This window comes from Pan paniscus, chromosome 11, assembly GCF_029289425.2.
Source record: "Pan paniscus chromosome 11, NHGRI_mPanPan1-v2.0_pri, whole genome shotgun sequence".
NCBI lineage: Eukaryota > Metazoa > Chordata > Mammalia > Primates > Hominidae > Pan > Pan paniscus.
Genome location: NC_073260.2, coordinates 17,249,588 through 17,269,181, shown reverse-complemented (window position 1 = coordinate 17,269,181; position 19,594 = coordinate 17,249,588). Strand labels below are relative to the sequence as shown.

At 44.5% G+C, this 19,594-nt stretch overlaps 1 protein-coding gene across 3 annotated transcripts in view; it reads right to left on the bottom strand.

Moving 5' to 3' along the window:
* TTLL11 (tubulin tyrosine ligase like 11) overlaps positions 1-16,705 on the bottom strand; it is a 279,224-nt gene extending 262,519 nt beyond the window's left edge. The window contains exon 1 of one of the 3 annotated variants that reach the window (XM_003833114.5): positions 14,918-16,705. In XM_003833114.5, the coding sequence (XP_003833162.2) occupies positions 14,918-15,646 (729 nt within the window). In that variant the 5' untranslated portion in view covers positions 15,647-16,705. The remainder of the gene's footprint in view (positions 1-14,917) is intronic. The other 2 variants (XM_014346269.4, XM_055117668.2) reach the window with 2 other exon arrangements.
* Positions 16,706-19,594: the final 2,889 nt, after the last annotated feature.

Sequence of the window (19,594 nt, the reverse complement as noted above, 5' to 3'; positions counted from 1 at the left end):
TAAAATATTGCTTTCAATAACTAGAGAATGCATGTTGTTTTCAAGCATACATGGAACATTTGCAAAAACTGACCACGTATTAGGCCATAAAGCAAAAACCTGAAAAAAAAAAAAAAAAAAGATGGGAGGAAGGAGGAAGGAAAGAAAAAACATCCTCTAACCACAATGAAATTAAGTTAGAAATTAACAACAAAAAGATAAGTAGAAATAACCTTATTTGCTTAGAAATGTTCTTGAAACACAAATCTAAATAACCCATGGGTCAAGGAAGAAATCTTCATGAAAATGTAAAATACATAGAACTACAAGGTGATTTTTTAAATACTGCATAATAAAACTCATAGGTGTAGCTAAAGCAGTAGTTAGAGGCAAATTTGTAGTCTTGAGTGCTTTTATTAGCAAAGCAGCCAACTTAATATTGGAAAAAGAACAACAAAATAAACCTCAAAAAGTAGAAGAGAAGAAGTAATAAAGAGCAGCAAGCCATGAAATAGAAAAAAAGATACAATGGAGATGATCAATAAAGTCAAAAGTTGCTTCTTTGAAAAAACTAATCAAATTGAGATACATATAAAATACTCTAAATGACCCAAGGAAGGGGACTTAGCCTAGCCTGGGGCATGTGTGTGGGGGTCAGGGAAGATATATGGAAAAGATGAGGTAAAACTTAATTCTTGAAGGATACGTAAAAAGGTAGCCAAACAAAGGGAGGGAGCATTCAGAGGAGGAAAAACATGAACAAAGGTCAAGAGGAATAGCACAGCATGAAGGCTCAAGCAAACCACATGCAGTGTGGTATCAGTAGTGCACAAAGTTCAAGGAATATGGGAAATAAGCCTAGAGAAGGCTAGGGCCAAGTGTTAATTTTTTTAAATATTCAACTGAGTCTTCATTATGTACCTGGCACTTTACATGATTATAGCTTTTTATGCTGGCAATAAATAACTCCATGAAATATGGTTGTATTATGCCCATTTTACAGAAAAAGAAACTGAGTTTCAGAGCAAAATATGCCAAAAGTTACACATTGAGTTGTTTCAAACCCCTATCTGTGTAGGTCTAAAGCTCATGCTTACACCCACCAAGACATACTGCATCTTGGGTTGTGAAAAGCGTCATATGGAGCCTTCATAAGGAGACTGAACTTTGTTCTTCAGGAAAATATTCAAATTTTCCCTGAAAAAAACAAAGCTCATTCTTACGAAGAAAGTTTAGAGTACTGTTACAGCTTCCATCAGGTTGCATACTACCTTATGGTGGACATTTGGATTGTTTCCACTTTCTGGCTATTGTGAATAATGCTACTATGAACATTAGTGTACAAGTTGTTATGTGCACACATGTTTTCGTTTCTCTTGGGTTTCTCTTGGGTATATATCAGGAGAGAACTGCTAGGATGTTTAACATTTGAGGAACTGCCAAATTGTTTTTCAAAATGGCTGCACCATTTTACAGCCCCACCAAGAGTGTATGAGGGTTCCAATTTCTCCACATCCCTGCCAACATGTACTATCTGTCTTATTTATTATAGATAACCCAATAGGTATGAAGTGGTATTTCACTGTGGTTTTGATTTTCATTTCCCTAATAGCTAATGATGGCATATGACATTTTAATGCAGCTCTTAATGTAACCCCCCCCTTTTTTTTAACTCCAGAAATATTTTGACAAAACCTAAGAAATCACCTATCAAAACTGGCTGGATGCAGTGGCTCACGCCTGTAATCCCAACACTTTGGGAGGCTGAGGCGGGTGAAGCATGAGGTCAAGAGATCGAGACCATTCTGGCTGACACGGTGAAACCCCGTCTCTACTAAAAATACAAAAAATTAGCTGGGCGTGGTGGCGGGCGCCTGTGGTCCCAGCTACTCGGGAGGCTGAGGCAGGAGAATGGTGTGAACCCAGGAGGTGGAGGTTGCTGTGAGCTGAGATCGCACCACTGCACTCCAGCCTGGGCGACAGAGCAAGACTCTGTCTCAAAAAAAAAAAAAAGAAATCACCTATCAAAACTTTTGGCAATAAAACTGCCAAAGTATGTGAAATGCTTAAGCCCTACCTCTGGATAGAAGATCAGGGATGACATAAGGAGTTAGAACTAATGAGAAGGTCAAGGATGAGCCAGGCACAGTGGCTCACACCTAGAATCCCAGCACTTTGGGAGGCCGAGGTGGAAGGATCACTTGAGGCTAGGTGTTCACGACTAGCCTGGGCAACATAGTGAGACACCACCTCTTTTTATTTTAAAAATAAAAAAAGAAGGTCAAGGATAAAGACAAAGCCAAGCATGTCTACTGAATACATTATTTGAATATTAAAAAGAGTGAGTTTACATTGTGATATGGCTGTTTCAAATTAGGCATAATGGCCACACCAAAATAGCCATATCAAAATGCCCCACTTTGAACTATGCACTGATGATTAGAATTAAGTATTTGGTGAAGACAGGGCCCATAGGTTGGAGAAGATTCATTTGTTTCACTCTCTTCTCCAGTATTTGTCATTATATTCTTCAAAAGTAAGTATTTATAGGAACCCTCAGAGCTGAGCATAAATTGCTAAAACTATTTTGGAAAGCAATTTGGCCATATATTCCAAAAGCCTTAAAATGTACATTCCATGTGGTCTAATTATTTCATTTTTGGAAAGTTAGCTTAAGAAAGTAATATGAAATATGCTGGGTGCAGTGACGCACACCTGTAATCCTAGCAATCTGGGAGGCTCAAGCCAGAGGATCGTTGAGGCCAAGAGTTCAAGACCAGCCTGGGCAACATATGGAGACCCCATCTCTACAAAAAAAATATATATATACAAAAATTAGCTGGCATGGGGGCGCACGTCTTTAGTCCTAGCTAGTTTGGAGGCTGGGGTGGGAGGATCACTTGAGGCCAGGAGTTCAAGGGTGCAGCGAGCTATGTTCATCCTGCTGCACTCCAGCCTGGGCGACAGAGTGAAACCTTGTCTCTAAAGACAAAAAAAAGAAAAAGAAAAGAACATGAAATATAGGAAGGAAGCACATTCCTGAATAATTTTTAATAGAGGGTTCAATCTAAACATTTAATACCAGGAAAATAAATAATGAAATACAACCCACTGAATGAAATATTTTGCAGCAATTAAAATGACATTAACAAAAAGTTGTATAGCAAGGAAAAATGTTTAAATTATAATGTGGACATTAATGTTAATGATACAATAAAATTGTATCAGATTTGTAAAACAAAAAAATATATATGCCCAGAAGAAATACTGGAAAGAAATGCTTCAACGTGAAAGCAGTCATTCCATATCAATGGTAGGACTATAAATGTTTTAAAAATATTTTTTCCAAATTTTTAAGCAATGTACAAGGATTATTTATATAAGTGAGAAATGTGCTTTTTAAATAAAACCAACGTCCAGGCTCAAAGCCCAGTCCTGCACTGAAGGACTTATGTAAACACTAACTCTGATGTTCTTATTTCTAAAGGGGCCAGGAACTCACACTGTCTTCAGAAGAGCAATACGGTCCACTAGAACAAGACCTGGCCTACAAGCCAGGAGAGCCAGCCTCTAGATCTAAGCTGTGTGTCTCTTAACACCTCTGAAGAGTGGAAGAGTTGAAAGAGAACAAACACTGATTGCGTACTGACTTTGCCATACATGTTACCTATATGATTAACATGGAATAACCCCCTAAGTACCATGATGCCCCATGTGACAGAACTAATACGTGGTGGGGATTCAAACCCAAATCTATAGATGCAGGGACATCTGTACAACAGAAATAATGAAATCTACCATACTTACTGCACAAAGTCAAAGTCATGTTAGATAAATCTATGTGAAAGTTTCATATAAAATATCCAGTTCCATGGACATGTAAAACTCTAAGGCTCTCCACATAATCTCTTAATTCACTAGGTATTTCATAGCACCTGAAGGCAGAATTATGTGTTTCTTCTGCCTTCTTGAGCTAACAAGTCAAAAGTAATTAAGGACTGTTTTTAGTGAATGAGAAGAAGAAATTTTTTAATTGTAATGTGGATCATGCAAGGCAAATGATTATTTGGTAGACATTTAAATAACCAACAGGGGGAAATATTTACAATGCATATGAGATAAAAAGTAACCATAATATTTACAAACCAATAAGAAAAAACATAAACAAAACAACCCAAAAGATAAAATGAACAAAAAATAGATTCAGTCATTTCACAGATGAAGCAAGACAAATGACAAATCAACTTATGCAAAAAGTTTAACCTTGTTGACAATCAGAGAAATGTAAATTAAAAGAACACATTTTTACCTGTCAGTCTGGCAAAGATACACAAGATGAATAGTATATAGTATTGGAGCAGATATGCAAAAACAGGCAGTCTCAAACCCTGCTGAGGGCAATTTGATAGTAACAATCAAAATATAAAGTACATATGCCCTTTCACCCAACAATCCTAGGAATTTATTCTACAGAAGTATTTGCACAAATACACACTTAAAATGTCTGAAAAGGCCAGGTGCAGTGGCTCAAGCCTGTAATCCCAACACTTTGGGAGGCCAAGGGAGGCAGATCACTTGAGGTCAGGAGTTCAAGACCAGCTTAGCCAACATGGTGAAACCCCGTCTCTACTGAAAATACAAAACAGCTAGACATAGTGGCACACACCTGTAATCCCAGCTACTCTGGAGGCTGAGGCACGAGAATTGCTTGAACCTGGGAGGCGGAGGATGCAGTGAGCCAACATAGTGCCATTGCACTCCAGCCTAGGTGGCAGAGCGAGACTCTGTCTCAAAAAAAAAAAAAAAAGCATCTGAAGAGTGATGTTTATTGCACCACTGTTTCTAATAGCAAAGAAAACACATAGAAACAACATCCGTCAATAAATTATGGTATATAAAATGGACTATTAGGTTGTTAAAATGAAATGAATCTATATATATTAACAGAGAAAGATGTATATGAGGTACTGCTAAAACAGCAGTTGCCAAACACTATCTACATGGTATAACTGCAGCATTTTAAAAAATGAAATATCTGCTGGGTACAGTGGCTCACACCTGTAATCTCAGCACTTTGGGAGGCTGAGGCGGGAGAATCACTTGAGCCCAGGAGACTAGCTTGGGCAACATAGCACAATGCTGTCTCTACAAAAAAATATAAAAAGTTAGCTGGGCATAGTGTGCACCTGTAGTCCCAGCTCCTGGGGGGCGAGGGTTGCTGAGGTGGGAGGATGGTTTGAGCCCAGGAGGTGGAGGTTGCCGTGAGCCGAGATTGCGCCACTATACTCCAGCCTGGGTGACAGAGCAAGACCCTCTCTAGAAAGAAAAAATAAAATATGTGTATATTTATATTTATATACAGCATATATTCGTATCTCTACATATGATATCATGGTGGTAATTAGCACAGTTTACCAAATAGCCTGATTCTCCTCTTTACACCCTCATGGTGGGACTGCGCATCCCCCATCCCTCTGAGGTTAGCCATGGCCATGTAACTTGCTTCAGCGAATCAAATGCGAGCTGAGGTGATGCATCACTTCTGGGTAGACGTTTTAAAAACCAGTGCAAATTCACCACCACATGCTCTTTCCCTCCCTCAGTGACTCATGAAAGCACGTGTCACAATGAGAGACCACGATCTCAATAACCAAGATGATGAGAGACCCCTGCTCCCCAACTCCACCAGCCCCCATTGAACCCATAGCATGGGCAAGAAATAAACTTTGGTTGTATTAAGGCACTGCTATTTTGTGGTTCTTACCATAGCACAATTTAGCCATCCTGATATGTACAAGAATAAGAAAAAAATCTGGGCCAGGCACGGTGGCTCACACCTGTAATTCCAGCACTTTGAGAGGACAAGGAATGCAGATCACAAGGTCAGTAGTTCGAGACCAGCCTGGCTAACATGGTGAAACCCCGTCTCTACTAAAAATACAAAAATTAGCCAGGTGTGGTGGCATGCACCTATAATCCCAGCTACTTGGGAGGCTGAGGCAGGAGAATTGCTTGAACCCGGGAGGCAGAGGTTGCAGTGAGCCAAGATTGCGTCACTGCACTCCAGCCTGGCTGACAGAGCAAGACTCTATCTCGAAAAAAAAGAAAGAAGTCTGTAAAGATACATGTCAAATTGGGATTCTGGTGTCACCTCTCAGAAGTGGAATTAGAGGGGAGGATGGGAAGGGAGGGGGATGGGGTAGGTGGTTTGTTTCAGTTTTTATTTTATATGCTTGGGAACAGTATAAATTTTTATAAGCATATATTATTTCTGGAATTGGAACGAAGTTATTTATACATAATCTAAGATGTCCAAAAAATGGTCCACTGTTGTTTTTTAAAATTCCAATAACCCACAGTTCTGACACAATGAGAAATAGAATCTCCCTATGAGTATAAAGAACAAAATAGGAAAACTGGCCTTCATCAGAGTTCTAGGCAGATGTACTGAGGAACTTATTTGAAAAGCAAAACCGTACCCAGGGAAGACTACACAGGAGATAAACTGCCCATTCTTCCAGCTTCATTAAGGGTGCGAAGGTTTTATTCAGATGACAGAGAAGCATGTGGGAGAGGGAAGGAAGCTGCCAGAAATGCCTGCAAGGACTTATAAAGCATTTATAAAAATTACTAGATAATGGTTCAGAAACACCCAGGGAAACGAACACGCATGCAAATGGCAGCGGCAGCAGCTGGCAAGGCACAATTTGATACGAGGAGGAAGGAGAGATGCAAGTCCTCCTGGAATAGAGAAACCTAATCGTTCTCTCCAGCAAAACAATAACCTCTGTGGAGGAATCTCAGGGACATGACTCGGCTTCAGAGGAACAACCACAAGGAAAGGAGGGGTTCAAACCTAATTAGAGGATGGCAAGCTGATCTGCCTGTTCACACCATCCATTTTTCTGTTACAAAATTTAATTAAGATGTCATAGAGATTCACCAGAGGGAAAGTCAAACCAACATGTATTCTTACTTTAAAGTGCCAGGCGCTTTTAAGATTTTCTGGCTTCATCCTCACAACAACTAGCTAGTATTTTATACTCAGTCTTAGGGATGAGGTAAAGCAACTTGTCCAGGGGCACGGAGCCACTGCGTGACCCAGAAAATTTGTATCTTTTCCACACAGCTGGTGGGTACTTTCATGTAGAATAACATCTGTTTTCCCTGTGAAACCCAAAGTCAAGATACTGATGTCACTTAAACGGCTAAAATGAGTTTCCCGTGGTGATGTACATAATTAACACACCAAAGTATGAGACAGGCCAGGCGCGGTGGCTCACGCCTGTAATCCCACCACTTTGGGAGGCTGAGGCGGGCAGATCATCTGAGGTCAGGAGTTCGAGACCAGCCTAGCCAACATGGTGAAACCCCATATCTACCAAAAATACAAAAATTAGCTGGGCATGGTGGCAGGCGCCTGTAGTCCCAGCTACTCAGGAGGCTGAGGCAGGAGAATCGCTTGAACCCAGGAGGCAGAGGTTGCAGTGAGCTGAGATCGCACCGCTGCACTCCAACCTGGGCAACAGAGCGAGACTCTATTTCAAACAAACAAACAAACAAACAAAAAACAAAGTATGACATAGGCACCAGGTCCAGAATGGAGACTTTAAAACATTCAATTAGACTCAGGAAACTTTAGAAGTATAATTGATTTAAAAAGAAAAAAACATAAAATCAGTGTTATTTTTTAACATCTTAAACCTAGACTACATCAAGTTGACATTCACCCAAAATGCAACTGTCCCTTACGCTGCAGCCATCTGTGAGTGGCTGTGTCATCTGCTGTATCCCCAAGATCCCAAATACAGCCTGGCACAAAGTAGATCTCAAAATATCTATTAGATAAGTCAAATTAGCTGGTCACCTGCTCTGACTAACCAATAACATACATATATGGACTACATTTTATATTAAATTTTCCCCCTGTTTAAGAAAAAATAGATCAAATAACCAAGCCTGTAATTACATGATAGAAAGAAAACAATCAACACTGAATACCTGCAGTGTGCCAAGCATTGGGTTAAGTCAATTTACATACATTCCCTCATTTACTCTCACAAAAATTCTGTGAGATAGATAGCACTAGCCCATTGCTACAGCTGAAGAAACTGAGTCTCAGAGAGGTTCTGTATTTAGTACAGAGTTTAGTCACACAAGCAATCAGAGGCAAGGATTTTAACCCACATCTGTCTGATTTCAAAGCCCATGCCAACTACAAAATGCAACACTTCCCCTTGAGAGAAGGCACTTAAACAGTGGTCGATTACTTTTACAATATGTTCAAGAACAGATTTAAATAAAAAATAAAATGCATGATTAAATTTTCGCCTTAAACTTCTGCTGATACAAAACCAGAACCCAAAACACTACCAAAATTGTGGCACAATACACTGTATGTTTTATAACACAGAAAACAGCCTAACCATCACAACACCTGCTTAAAAACACACAGACACGATTTTAATTTATAGGAGTTATAGAGCTTGAATGTGAGCCCCTTGAATTTATTGTCTTTTAAAGGACTGTTTAAGGAGTTGGTGTGGATTCATGAAGCTATTACCCGAATTGCATCGTTCAAATAACAATGGTAGTGAATTGTGATTTTTATGTTATGACAAGTTTAACTTGCAAAGGAAAAATTCCAATAGATTAGACATTAAAATAATGTATCTGTGGAAGGAGAACATTTGATGGAGTGGGGCATATAGTGTTTTTAAATATGGTGCTTTTTTTTAAAATGGGCAGTAAGTTGCAATGGCGGTCATTGAAAATAGAAAGGGAGGAAAGATTAGACTACCCAATATTTCATTTTATACTCTACCTTCTTCCAGAAGGAATCTGAGACAGAAAGATCCAAATAGCAGGCTCACATTCCACAGAGGAGGAAGGCAACCCAGCTAGTCAAATGGCACAGGAATTGCATCTCCCCTGTGGGCAGCAGCAAGACAGGATTTGGAAGGCGCAGGCACCAAATGCTCCCTCTGCCAGGCAGGATATATTTCAGTGTGTTTTATTTTAAGTCCTATTTGCATTATTGCTCTCCTGATTCTGACCAACTCCAAGGTCACTTGAATTATGGGTCAAATGAGGAATGGGAAGGTTAAGAAGGAGAGAATCATAAAACACTTAAAAGTGGGTTTTGGAACAAAAAAAAGGCTACTGTTTGAACCCTGACTTTCTCACTTACTTGCTGTGCCCACCTCAGTTTCTTCTGCTGTTACTTGAGAATAGTAATGATGATAGTGATGATAATAGAATAACTCCTTGCAGAATGGTTTTTGCAAAGGATTAGCAAAGAAGAAGGTATATGATTGAAAACTGGCTACAAGCCCAGGCCCTGGATGGCTCTGCCACTGGTTATCTGTGTGGCCATGGGCTGGCCCTGTACCGGCCCCTCTCTAAGCCTCAGTTCCCTCATCTGTAAGTTGAAGATGACAGTGCAGTCTATTTTAGAGGGTTGTTGCAAGGATTAAATAAATAATGCATAGTAAATACTCAATACAATTTTTTTTTTTGAGACAGTCTCACTCTGTTATCCCAGCTGAAGTGCAGTGGTGCGATCTCAGCTCACTGCAACCTCCGCCTCCTGGGTTCAAGCAATTCTCGTGCCTCAGCCTCTCAATACAATTTTTCACGAGCATAAAACAGTACAATGCCTTGCACATAACCCCTATTTAATAAACAGTAACTAATATTATACAAGTTGTAAGTAGGACAATATAGTAAGTGTATACTTGTTCTAAAGAAAGGCTGGATAAATTTCAGGGAACAATGCATGATTTGGAGTCTCTGAAACAAAGACTTTATACTGTAATAGATCTCGGGACAGGGGCTTATTCAAACTATCATCAACAAAGGTCCCGCTATGAAATCTCTCAGAGCCCTCATTCACATTAGCTGGTGGCCATGGCACCACTGTGCACATAAACACAACCTACATCTCCAAAGAGGGCAGCTCACAACAAAAGTGGCATCCGCTCTCTATGGTGTCTTTCCTCTAAGGTGTTTTTTAATGAGGGTAGCAAAATGACAGAAGAATCCACGGGAGATGGGGAGTCTTCACAGGACGGGAAGAAGACCATACAAATCCATAAACATTGAGCATCTCCGGTGAACCAGAAACCATGCTTTTCTTTCATGTTGCAACTTCAGTGGTGACTCTGTAAACATGATTTTGCTATTTGAGAGTAACTCCGGTCTTGTCTACAAGTTTACAGAGCTAACATCTGTGATCCTTCCCTTTCAGAAACAAATTTAACATTGTGGACACAGTTAAATTAGACCTGGCCAGAACGGGTATGACTGCAAACTGAATCATCTGAGGGCTGGCATGGTTCACTTGGGACTGAAGGAGAGTGGGCAAGGGAGGCCGGGTCTATATATGGCAAGCAATCTGTGATTAAATTCAGTCAGAAGCGCAAGCTTCTTGGCATGGCCTTCACCATGCTCTGTGATCTGGCTTCTTCATCGCTCTCCACTCCCCCATATGCTCCCTCAGCTGCCATCATCCCATCCTGCATGTAAAACCTGGTCCATACTGCCTGCCTTGTTGTTCCTACTCTGTATGGAACATCCTTGAATCACTCACCTCCCAGACCAAACTGTAACTGTCTGTTTGCATGTATTCCTCCTCCTACACCAGGAGCTCCTGGAGGGCAAGGAGTGTATCCTGTTCACATCTACATCTGCGACCTCCAGCCCAGTGTTTACCAATAGAGAGCACAGAATTGAAGCCTGGTTTCAAATGGAATGCATATTTCAAATGCTAGCTCTGTCCCTTACTAGCTATGTGGCCTCAGGTAAGTTAACCTCTGTGTACTTCCATGTTCTCATATGTAGAACGGACACAATAAGGCATTTACTTTACTGAGCTGTTGGGAGAATCAAACAATTGTATATATGTAGAGCACTTAAAACAGCACCTGGAACAGAGTAAGAGCTACATAAAGATTTATTATCATATTGTTGCTGTTGTTAAATATATGTGGAATAAGGAAAAGTTAAAAAGGAGCCAGGGATGGTGGCTCACGCCTGTAATCCCAGCATTTTGAGAGGCCGAGGCAGGCAGATCACTTGAGGTCAGGAGTTCAAGACCAGTCTGGCCAACATGGTGAAACCCCATCTCTATTAAAAATACAAAAATTAGCCAGGGATGGTGACACATGCCTGTAATCTCAGCTACTCAGGAGGCTGAGGCAGGAGAACTGCTTGAACCTCTGAGGGAGAGGTTGTAGTGAGAGTGCAGTGAGCCAAGACAGCACCACTGCACTCCAGCCTGGATGACAGAACGACACACTGTCTCAAAAAAAAAAAAAAAAAAGTGAAAAAGGAAGCGAGATTGTGTGCCCTGCAGCTGAGCAAACTTCTGAATTCACATGCTGGCTCAGTCCTACCCTGTTAAAGTGGACGGTGATATATAGCTCCTCACTATGCACCCATAAAAGGAGACACAGCTTTCACTCTGGTTGGTGTTCATGACCTTATTTCTTACCTGGGCTACTCATCCACTCCCACCAAAGCCAGCCACCTGAGTACTCCCCAAACCCACAGCAACACAGCATGGGCTGCAAGAGATACTGTTGCTCACACCCTTGCACCACAGCCCCCAGTAGAAGTTCTTGCTCCTAAAACAGCGCTGGGAGTTCAAGATGATCTCATCCAATATCACCTCATAACAGATGGGGAAAGGCAGGCATAAGAAAGGTCATGTGTTTGCACTTTGTTAGTACCAGGGATATATATATATATGTTAGTTTTCATGCAGTCAACTTTGTAGGAGGTACTAAGAATACTATAATCATAGTTTAAAGCAGGAAGGAACTTTAAAGTTTAGCTACTCTGGCACTTTTCAACCTCCACACTAGGGTGTCAAGACGTGATGTAAGCTCTGTTGTAAATATTCCATAATTCATTTGATGAATATTTATTGAGCACCTAGAATATGCTGTGCATTAGGGACATAAGTCAGATACCACCCCTGCCCTCAGGACTTCATGCACTAATGAGGAAGGGTGACAGTAATAATCACAAGCCTAATAGTAGAGTCTTATTGTTGCAAGTGAATTGTTTTTTTAATTTTCAATATTTTTTTTAGAGACAGGGTCTTGCTCTGTCACCCAGGCTGGTGTGCAGTGGCACAATCATAGCTCACTGCATCCTTGAACTCCTGGACTCAAGTGATCCTCCCACCTCAGCCTCCCAAGTCGGTGGAATTACAGGCATGAGCCACCACACTCAGTGAATTATGTTTTAAAATATACTAGAATAAACATCTCCACCTATATGCCATTGTGCTCTCTGAGTGGGAAAAAAAAGGCAGGGTTGGAGGTGGAAGAAGCAGTTACAGGTAGTGCCTTGGAAAAAGCCTACCCACTGGGGTTGACCAGTGCAACAGTCTCATGTAGATCAACATTACCATTATGCGGCTACCGAAGTAGAAAGACTGGAAACTGCTGAATTATCTCTGTCCACCCCTACTTTACAGATAAGCAAACTGAGGCCTCAAGGGTTTAACTGACTTGCCCTGATAAATGGAAGAACGTCAAAATTCTGTTAATGGCTCACATAGCCTTCCTCCCCCAAACAGGTCCAAATCCCATCGCATGGCACATGATCTGATCCCTGCTCATTTCTGAAGCCCCATCTCTTACCACTCCACCTCCCACGCTATGATCCGGCCATACTGAAAGTCCTGAAAGGGCCTCTGCTTTGCCCATACCACTCCTGCAACCAGGGATCCAAAGTCCATGCCCCTAAATAACTCCAGTTCATTTTCAGCACTCACAACTCAGCTCGGGTTTATTTCCTCCAGGAAATCCTTCCTGGGTGCCCCTCCTCTACCTCCCGCAGCATTTCTACTTTCACACAGAAACACTCATCACATAATGTATTCATTCATTCAACAAATATTTATTGAGCAACTTCTATGTGCCAAGTACCTGCGGGTACAGCAATAAACAAAACAAAGCCCCTGCCCTCATGGAGCTTACATTCTAGTGAGGGAAACGACAATAAACAAGCAATACATAATATAATGCCTGGCGAAGTTTAGTACTATGGAAAAAAAATAAATACCAAGGGCTGGAGATTGATGGGGAAGGTATCATCTAAAGAAGTGACAAGAGTAAGCCATGCAAATAAATGAAAAGGGAGAATTTCAGGATGCAGCAGCAATGTAATGACCTGTAATGACCGCAATTATTCCTTTACTTGTGTTTTATTCCCTATTGAACCATGAAGTCCTGGGGGGCAAGGGTCACATCTTAAGTATGTTTGGTTCCCAGGGCCCAGCAAAGAACTTGGCACCTCCAAAGTGGACATTTACGGAATGAGTGAACGAACCTGGGCTGGGATGTATTAGTCCATCTGGCCCCATCTCTCCGAGCAAACGAGATCTGGCCTGCTTCATGTCTCTCTCTCTCCCACAGGGATAAGCTAAGTGGAGGCCCCACTTGGGCCAATCTGCCTAGCCTGACTCCATAGCCTGGTTTTATTTGCTGGATTCTCCCTTCATTAAGACCACGGCACTGACAAGTTGTCCAGTTGTACCTTTTCTAGCCCTCATATCTCTGGCCTGGACCTGGGACCCTGCCTAGAAACCCAAATACTTTAGAACTGAGAGCCTGCCTTTGTTTTCCCCAAGTTTCCCCAGCATGAAAGTTCCCCTCTGAATCCCAAGCCCCAAGGTTGGGGGCCCAGACACTTGGAGTCAGACTTCCCCAACGGCTACACCCTATCCACCTGGAAGTCGGTTCTGCCTGATCCTTGACTTCCCTCCAAACCAAATGCACTTTTTCCTATTGGGACATCAACCCTCTGACCACATCAGTCCTTTCTGTGGCCATCTCTCTGTATGTTCCAACTTAATGAAACCATTACCAAGCATCTACCATAGCCAAGGCACAGGGCTAAGAACCTGAGTCCTCTGTTACCTGCAGCAGATCCCTGTTACCACTGGCTGTGTCCACACTCAGCTATCCTTAATCAAACTCCTGACACTCCTGAAAGCACATTAAATACCTTATATGCTGCAAATAAAGTCAAATGGCTTTATCCACGCAGCCAACTGCAACAGACACCTCTAGAGTCACTGGTGCTACATCCCATCCCCTGCCAGTCTAAAACGGGCTCAGGGATGATAACTCATGTCTTCATTCACCCTTTCATTCACTGCTTACTGACACATGCTGTAAGCCAAGCCTGGAATATAAAATACAGTGCCTGATTTTATACCACTGATCATGAGGACAGTGGTAGTGCTGGTGGTGGTGATGGTGATGATGGTGGAAGAAGAGAGAAAGGAGAAGGTGGCAACATAAGTTACCATTTATTGCAGACTTGTGCTGTAAAACACTAAGCAGTGAGTCTTCTAATGCTAACAAGATGATGAGATAAGTATAATTGGCCTCACTTTACAGAGAAGGTAATAGGCTGAAGAGGTGAAGCAACTTACTCAAGGTCACACAGCTAAGTAGCAAAGTGTAGTGAGACCCTAGGCCTGTCTGCCTCCAAAAGAAAAACTGTTCCTCTGCCCAAGAGTCACACAGCAAGTGCTAAACAAATATAACTTCAATGAAGAAGTGAGAGAGCGGGTCCGGGGCCCCAGGGGCTTACAAGCTGGTGGAGGAGACAGACGTACACATATCTACAAGCAGAGGCAAATGCTGATGGCTGAGACATAAAAAGAGCTGCAGGGAGGCAGAGGAGTGAGTGGCTACCTTGACCTGGAGGGGTCTGGGGGGCCCTCTTGGAGGAGGTGATTTTGGGGGGTAGGCCTTGAAGGATGAGCACTTTGCGGCTGACAAGCAGGCCCGAGCGTGGTGCACCGCAGGAGCTCAGCCCTCGCCCGCCGACCTGACCTGGGCCGTGCCGAGACCTCTGAGGTCGTCCTGTCCACCCCACTGTGCCCACGCGGCCGGGTCGGGCCGGGCCTCACCTCCTTCCACTTGAGCTGGCGGATGCTGATCTTCAGGGCATCCAGGGAGGTCCTGGCCTTGGAGCTGTCCACGGTGACCGGCCGCTGGGAGCCGTTCTCGCCGGAACCGTGGCCCGAGCTCCGCTTGCAGCTTCGGCCCTTGCCCCGGGGCTTCCCGTGCGGACGGAGGCCCTGCACCGGCTTCGGCTTGGACGGGGGCAGCGTGGGCGGTGGCCGCTGAAGGACCTGGGTGTCCCCCTCCTCAGCCGCACTGGGCTGCGCCGGGGCCGGGGCCAGGGCCTTGGGCTGCTCCTCCCCTGCCTTGCACTCCGGTTCCCCGGCCGCGCCCGCGTCCACGCGGACCTGTTCCGCCACCGTCTCCGCTGTGGCCTCGGCCTCAGCTTTGGCCGCCGCTTTGGCCGCAGCCACCGCCTCCGCCTCCCACCGGGCCGCCAGCTCGCTCTCGGAGCTGCCCCGCCGCATGGCGCTCAGGGCCGGGGCCAGTGCCAGTGCCACCGCCTCCGCCGCCGCTCCGCCGCCCCAGCCCGCCACCAAACTGCCGCCGCTGCAGCCGCTGCCACGCGTTCCCCGCCCGAGCCCGTTGCCATGATCGCTCAGGCTCGGGTTGACAGCGGCAGTCACCGCCTCGAGACGGGGTCCGGGAAGGGACAATCGCCGGCCGAGCCCCAGCGACCTCATAGGCGAGGCTGCCCACGTGACCCTGCCTGTCACAGAGGCAGCGGCGGCCATGTTGGAAGAGGGCAAAGAGCCGCCAGGACCCGCCCACCCCGCGGATGCGCTGGATCTCGAGGGCGCAGAACTCGGAGTGGCGAGGAGAAGCGGGAGGGCAGATTGAGCGCGCGTGGGGCTCGTGAGCCTGGGGACTGGGAGTAAAAACAACTACCTCAAGCAGGAGGCTCAGTCCCCGCCAACACTCGCTGGGATAACTCTCGATAGGACGGAGGAGGAGCCCCCCAATGGGACCCTCCTCAGTGCAATGGATGGGACCCTCCTCAGTGCGATGGATGTGAGCAGCCCAGGCCCTAGGGGAGCAGAGAGAGTTCCGCTGAAGAAACCCTCTGCTGGTCCTCTGAGCGCCCCCAGATAAGAGGGGAGGCACTTTTCCCTGTTCTCAGGGAGCTCCCGATGGGATGGGGAAGTCATGGGCATGGGTAAGCCCCCTATAGATTCCCACTCGAGTTGAGGATATTAACGATTTTTTCTTTTTCTTTTCTTTTCTTTTTCTTTTCTTTTTTTTTTTTTAGACAGGGTCTCTCTCTGTCGCCCAGGCTGGAGTGCAGTGGCGCGATCCCGGCTCACTGCAGCAGCCTCAACTTCCAGAGCTCAAGGGATCCTCCCACCCCAACCTCCCGAGTAGCTGAGACTACACGAATGTACCACCACGCCCGGCTAAGTTTTGTGTTTCTCGTAGAAACGTGGTTTCGCCATGTTGCCCAGGCTGTTCTCAAACTCCTGACCTCGGGTGATCTGCCAGCCTCGGCCTCCCAAAGTGCTAGGATTACAAGCAGAACCACCGCGTCTCTTTTTTGTTTTTGTTTTGTTGTTGTTGTTACAGAGTTTCGCTCTTGTCGCCCAGGCTGGGATGCAATGGTGTGATCTCGGCTCATTGCAGCCTCCGCCTCCCGGGTTCAAGCAATTCTCCTGCCTCAGCCTCGTGAGTAGCTGGGATTGCAGGAGCCGGCCACCATGCCCGGCTAATTTTTTGTATTTTTAGTATAGACGGGGTTTCACCATCTTGGCCAGGCTGGTCTCTAACTCCTGACCTCTGATGATCCACCCACCTCAGCCTCCCAAAGTGCTGAGATTACGAACGTGAGCCACCACGTCCAGCCTGACTGCTTTTTCTTATATCACTTTTTTTGTTGTGGTAAAATATAACAAAATTTGCCATTTTAACCATTTTTAGTGTACAATTCAATGGCATTCTGTATACTCACATTGTCGTGCAACCAGCACCACTATGGGTCTCCGGAACTCTTTTATCTTCCCAAACTGAAACTTTGTGTCTATGAAACAATAAGTCGGGATTCCCTTCTCTCCTAGTCCCTGGGAACCACTATTTCTACTTTCTCACTATGAATTTGACTATTCCTGGTTCCTCATGTCAGTGGAATCATGCAGTATTTGTCTGGCTTATTTCACGTAGCATAATGTCCTCAAGGTTTCTCCATGTTGTAGCATGAGTCCGAATTTCACTCATTTTTAAGACTGAAAAATATTTCGTCGTGTGCATACACCACCTCGTTTTTATCCATTCATCTGTCAATGGACTTAGGTTGTTTCCACCTTTTGGCTATTGTGAAGAATGTCGGTTAACATTGGTATACAAATACCTGTTTGAGCCCCTGCTTTCCATTTTTGGGAGTTGCCATCATTTTGAAGCCAAACCAAGGAGAAAGCTCTCCCCTCCCACCTGAGGGAGCAGCATTTGTTTTTTTAGGAAGTGGGGTCGAGAAGGTGTAACAGCACCCCAGACTGACCACAGCGGCCACGACTGCACACAGGGGAACTTTGCCTCGCTCGACACTACAGGGTGAAAGAAACACAGAAGTTGTCAAGGAACGTGGCCTCTCTTTCTCTCTCATCTTTCCAGGTGTCTTGTTTCTTTGCTTTAGTCCAGAGGTTTCACTTGCTGAATAAACTGCCTTGAAATGTCCAAGTCATAAACTTAAGAGATCCAAACCTCCTTTTTAGCAGCAGAGGGCGCTCGCATCTGTTCCCTTCATGACTTTGTTTCAGAGTTTCTGTAAGTATGGTCGTCTGGCCACTTGCATGGGAGCAACCCGGGGTGTTTATTTAAAATGCAGGCTCCTGGATCCCACCCCCAGAGACTGTGATGCAGCACATCTGGGTGGACCTGGGAATCTGCATGTTAAATTAACTCCTCCGCTGATTCTAAGGCAGCGGAGGCAAGAACCACTCATAGAGTCTGATGCGAGTCCTCTGGAAATTCTTGGAGCTGTCCGTGGTATCAGTAAGAAGGCCTCACTGTCCCCCCATTTCTCTCCACCAACCTACCCCCCAAATCCTGTCCCTCCTCCTGGTGTCCTTGATCTCAGCAAGTGGCACTACCTTCATTCAGTCATCCATGCTTGAAATTTGCCGAGATCGCGCCACTGCACTCCAGCCTGGGCGACAGAGTGAGACTCGGTCTCAAAAAAAAAAAATATATATATATATATATATATATATGAACTGGGCATGATGGCATATGCCTGTAATCCCAGCTACTCGGGAGGCTGAGGCACAAAACTCATGAACCCAGGAGGCAGAGGCTGCAGTGAACTGAGATCGCGCCACTGCACGCCTAGGGCAACAGAGCGAGACTCATTCGAGAGAGAAAGAGACAGAGAGAGAGAGAGAGATCTCCTCTTTCCTCTCTTATCTATCTCTATCATCACCACCCCAATTCAGGCTTCTGCTGATAGCCCACCTCCAGCTCTGCCACACACCCACCCATTCTCCACACCAGACCTGCCACTCTCCTGCTTAGAAACCTCCCCTGGTTTGTTACCATCTACAGATAAAGTCCAAGAACATTGATTGTCCTAAGAGGCCCTTCCTGATTACAATTTCTGAAATCAACGCCTCTCCCTGCCTCCATGCCTTTGTAAACATTGTTCCTTCTGTCTGGACTTCCCTTCCTTCATGTCTGTTCTTAGACAAACTTTTCCCAGTGCCTCAGGCAGAAATAGTTACTCTCTGTGCTCTTCTATTCACACCCATAATTCTCATCCACAACTCTCAACCCTGGTCTGTCTGTCACACTATCTAGAAATCATCTCAGCCTCCACCATTAGTCTGGGCAAGAACAAATCTTGTCTGATTCATCTCTGTATCCCCATCTCCTGGGTCTTGGAACACAGTAGCCCTTGCTTTGTTCATGGTAGTATGAACAAAGTAGTATGGATGTATTAATGAATGAGTCATTTTCAGCCTCATATGTCAAATCTGTAAGGACAATCCCATATAGAAATATTCATTTTGGCTTCACATCCCGAGACCTCTTCTGCCTCAGGGCCTTTGCACATGCCCTTCCCCTCTGCCTTTCTTTAGATCTCTGGCTACTGCTCCTTCATTATTCAGTGTAAATGATACATCTGCACAGATACCTCTGATCTCTTCATCTAAGTCAGACTTATTCAGATGAAATAATTATGCAAGAGAGGAAAATAGGAGGTATCATGAGGGTGTATATGATTAAGTGCCAATGAGGCAAAGAGTAAAAAATAAAATTCATCCAGTAGCTCAAGAAATAGAGAATTTACTGTGAATTAGAAAGCTAGACCAGGCTTCCTATAAGAGAGAGACTATAAGCTGAGTCTTCGAGGTGGAGTAGGAATCAGGTTGATAGAAAGCTAGGTGGGGTGGTCACTGAAGAGCTATGGATAGGGCTGCTGCAGTCATGCAAGAGGCCTTGCGGGCGTTGAAATCCAATGTGTGCAAAGCCTCACCCATCATGGCTTTGGCCATGGGATGGGGGTGCTTTTGCCCATTGGCTTAAAGACTCCCAGGGCTCATGGAGGCCCTGTACTGAGAGGGAAGATGAGGAAAAGGTGAAGCAAGATTTAAGAAGGGGATAATCATCTGCTTCTTCAAGAGGGCAGGGAGCAGACTGGACCGGTTGAAACACAAGCCTCTGAGCAAGGGAGAAAAGAAAGGAAACAAGGCCCACTT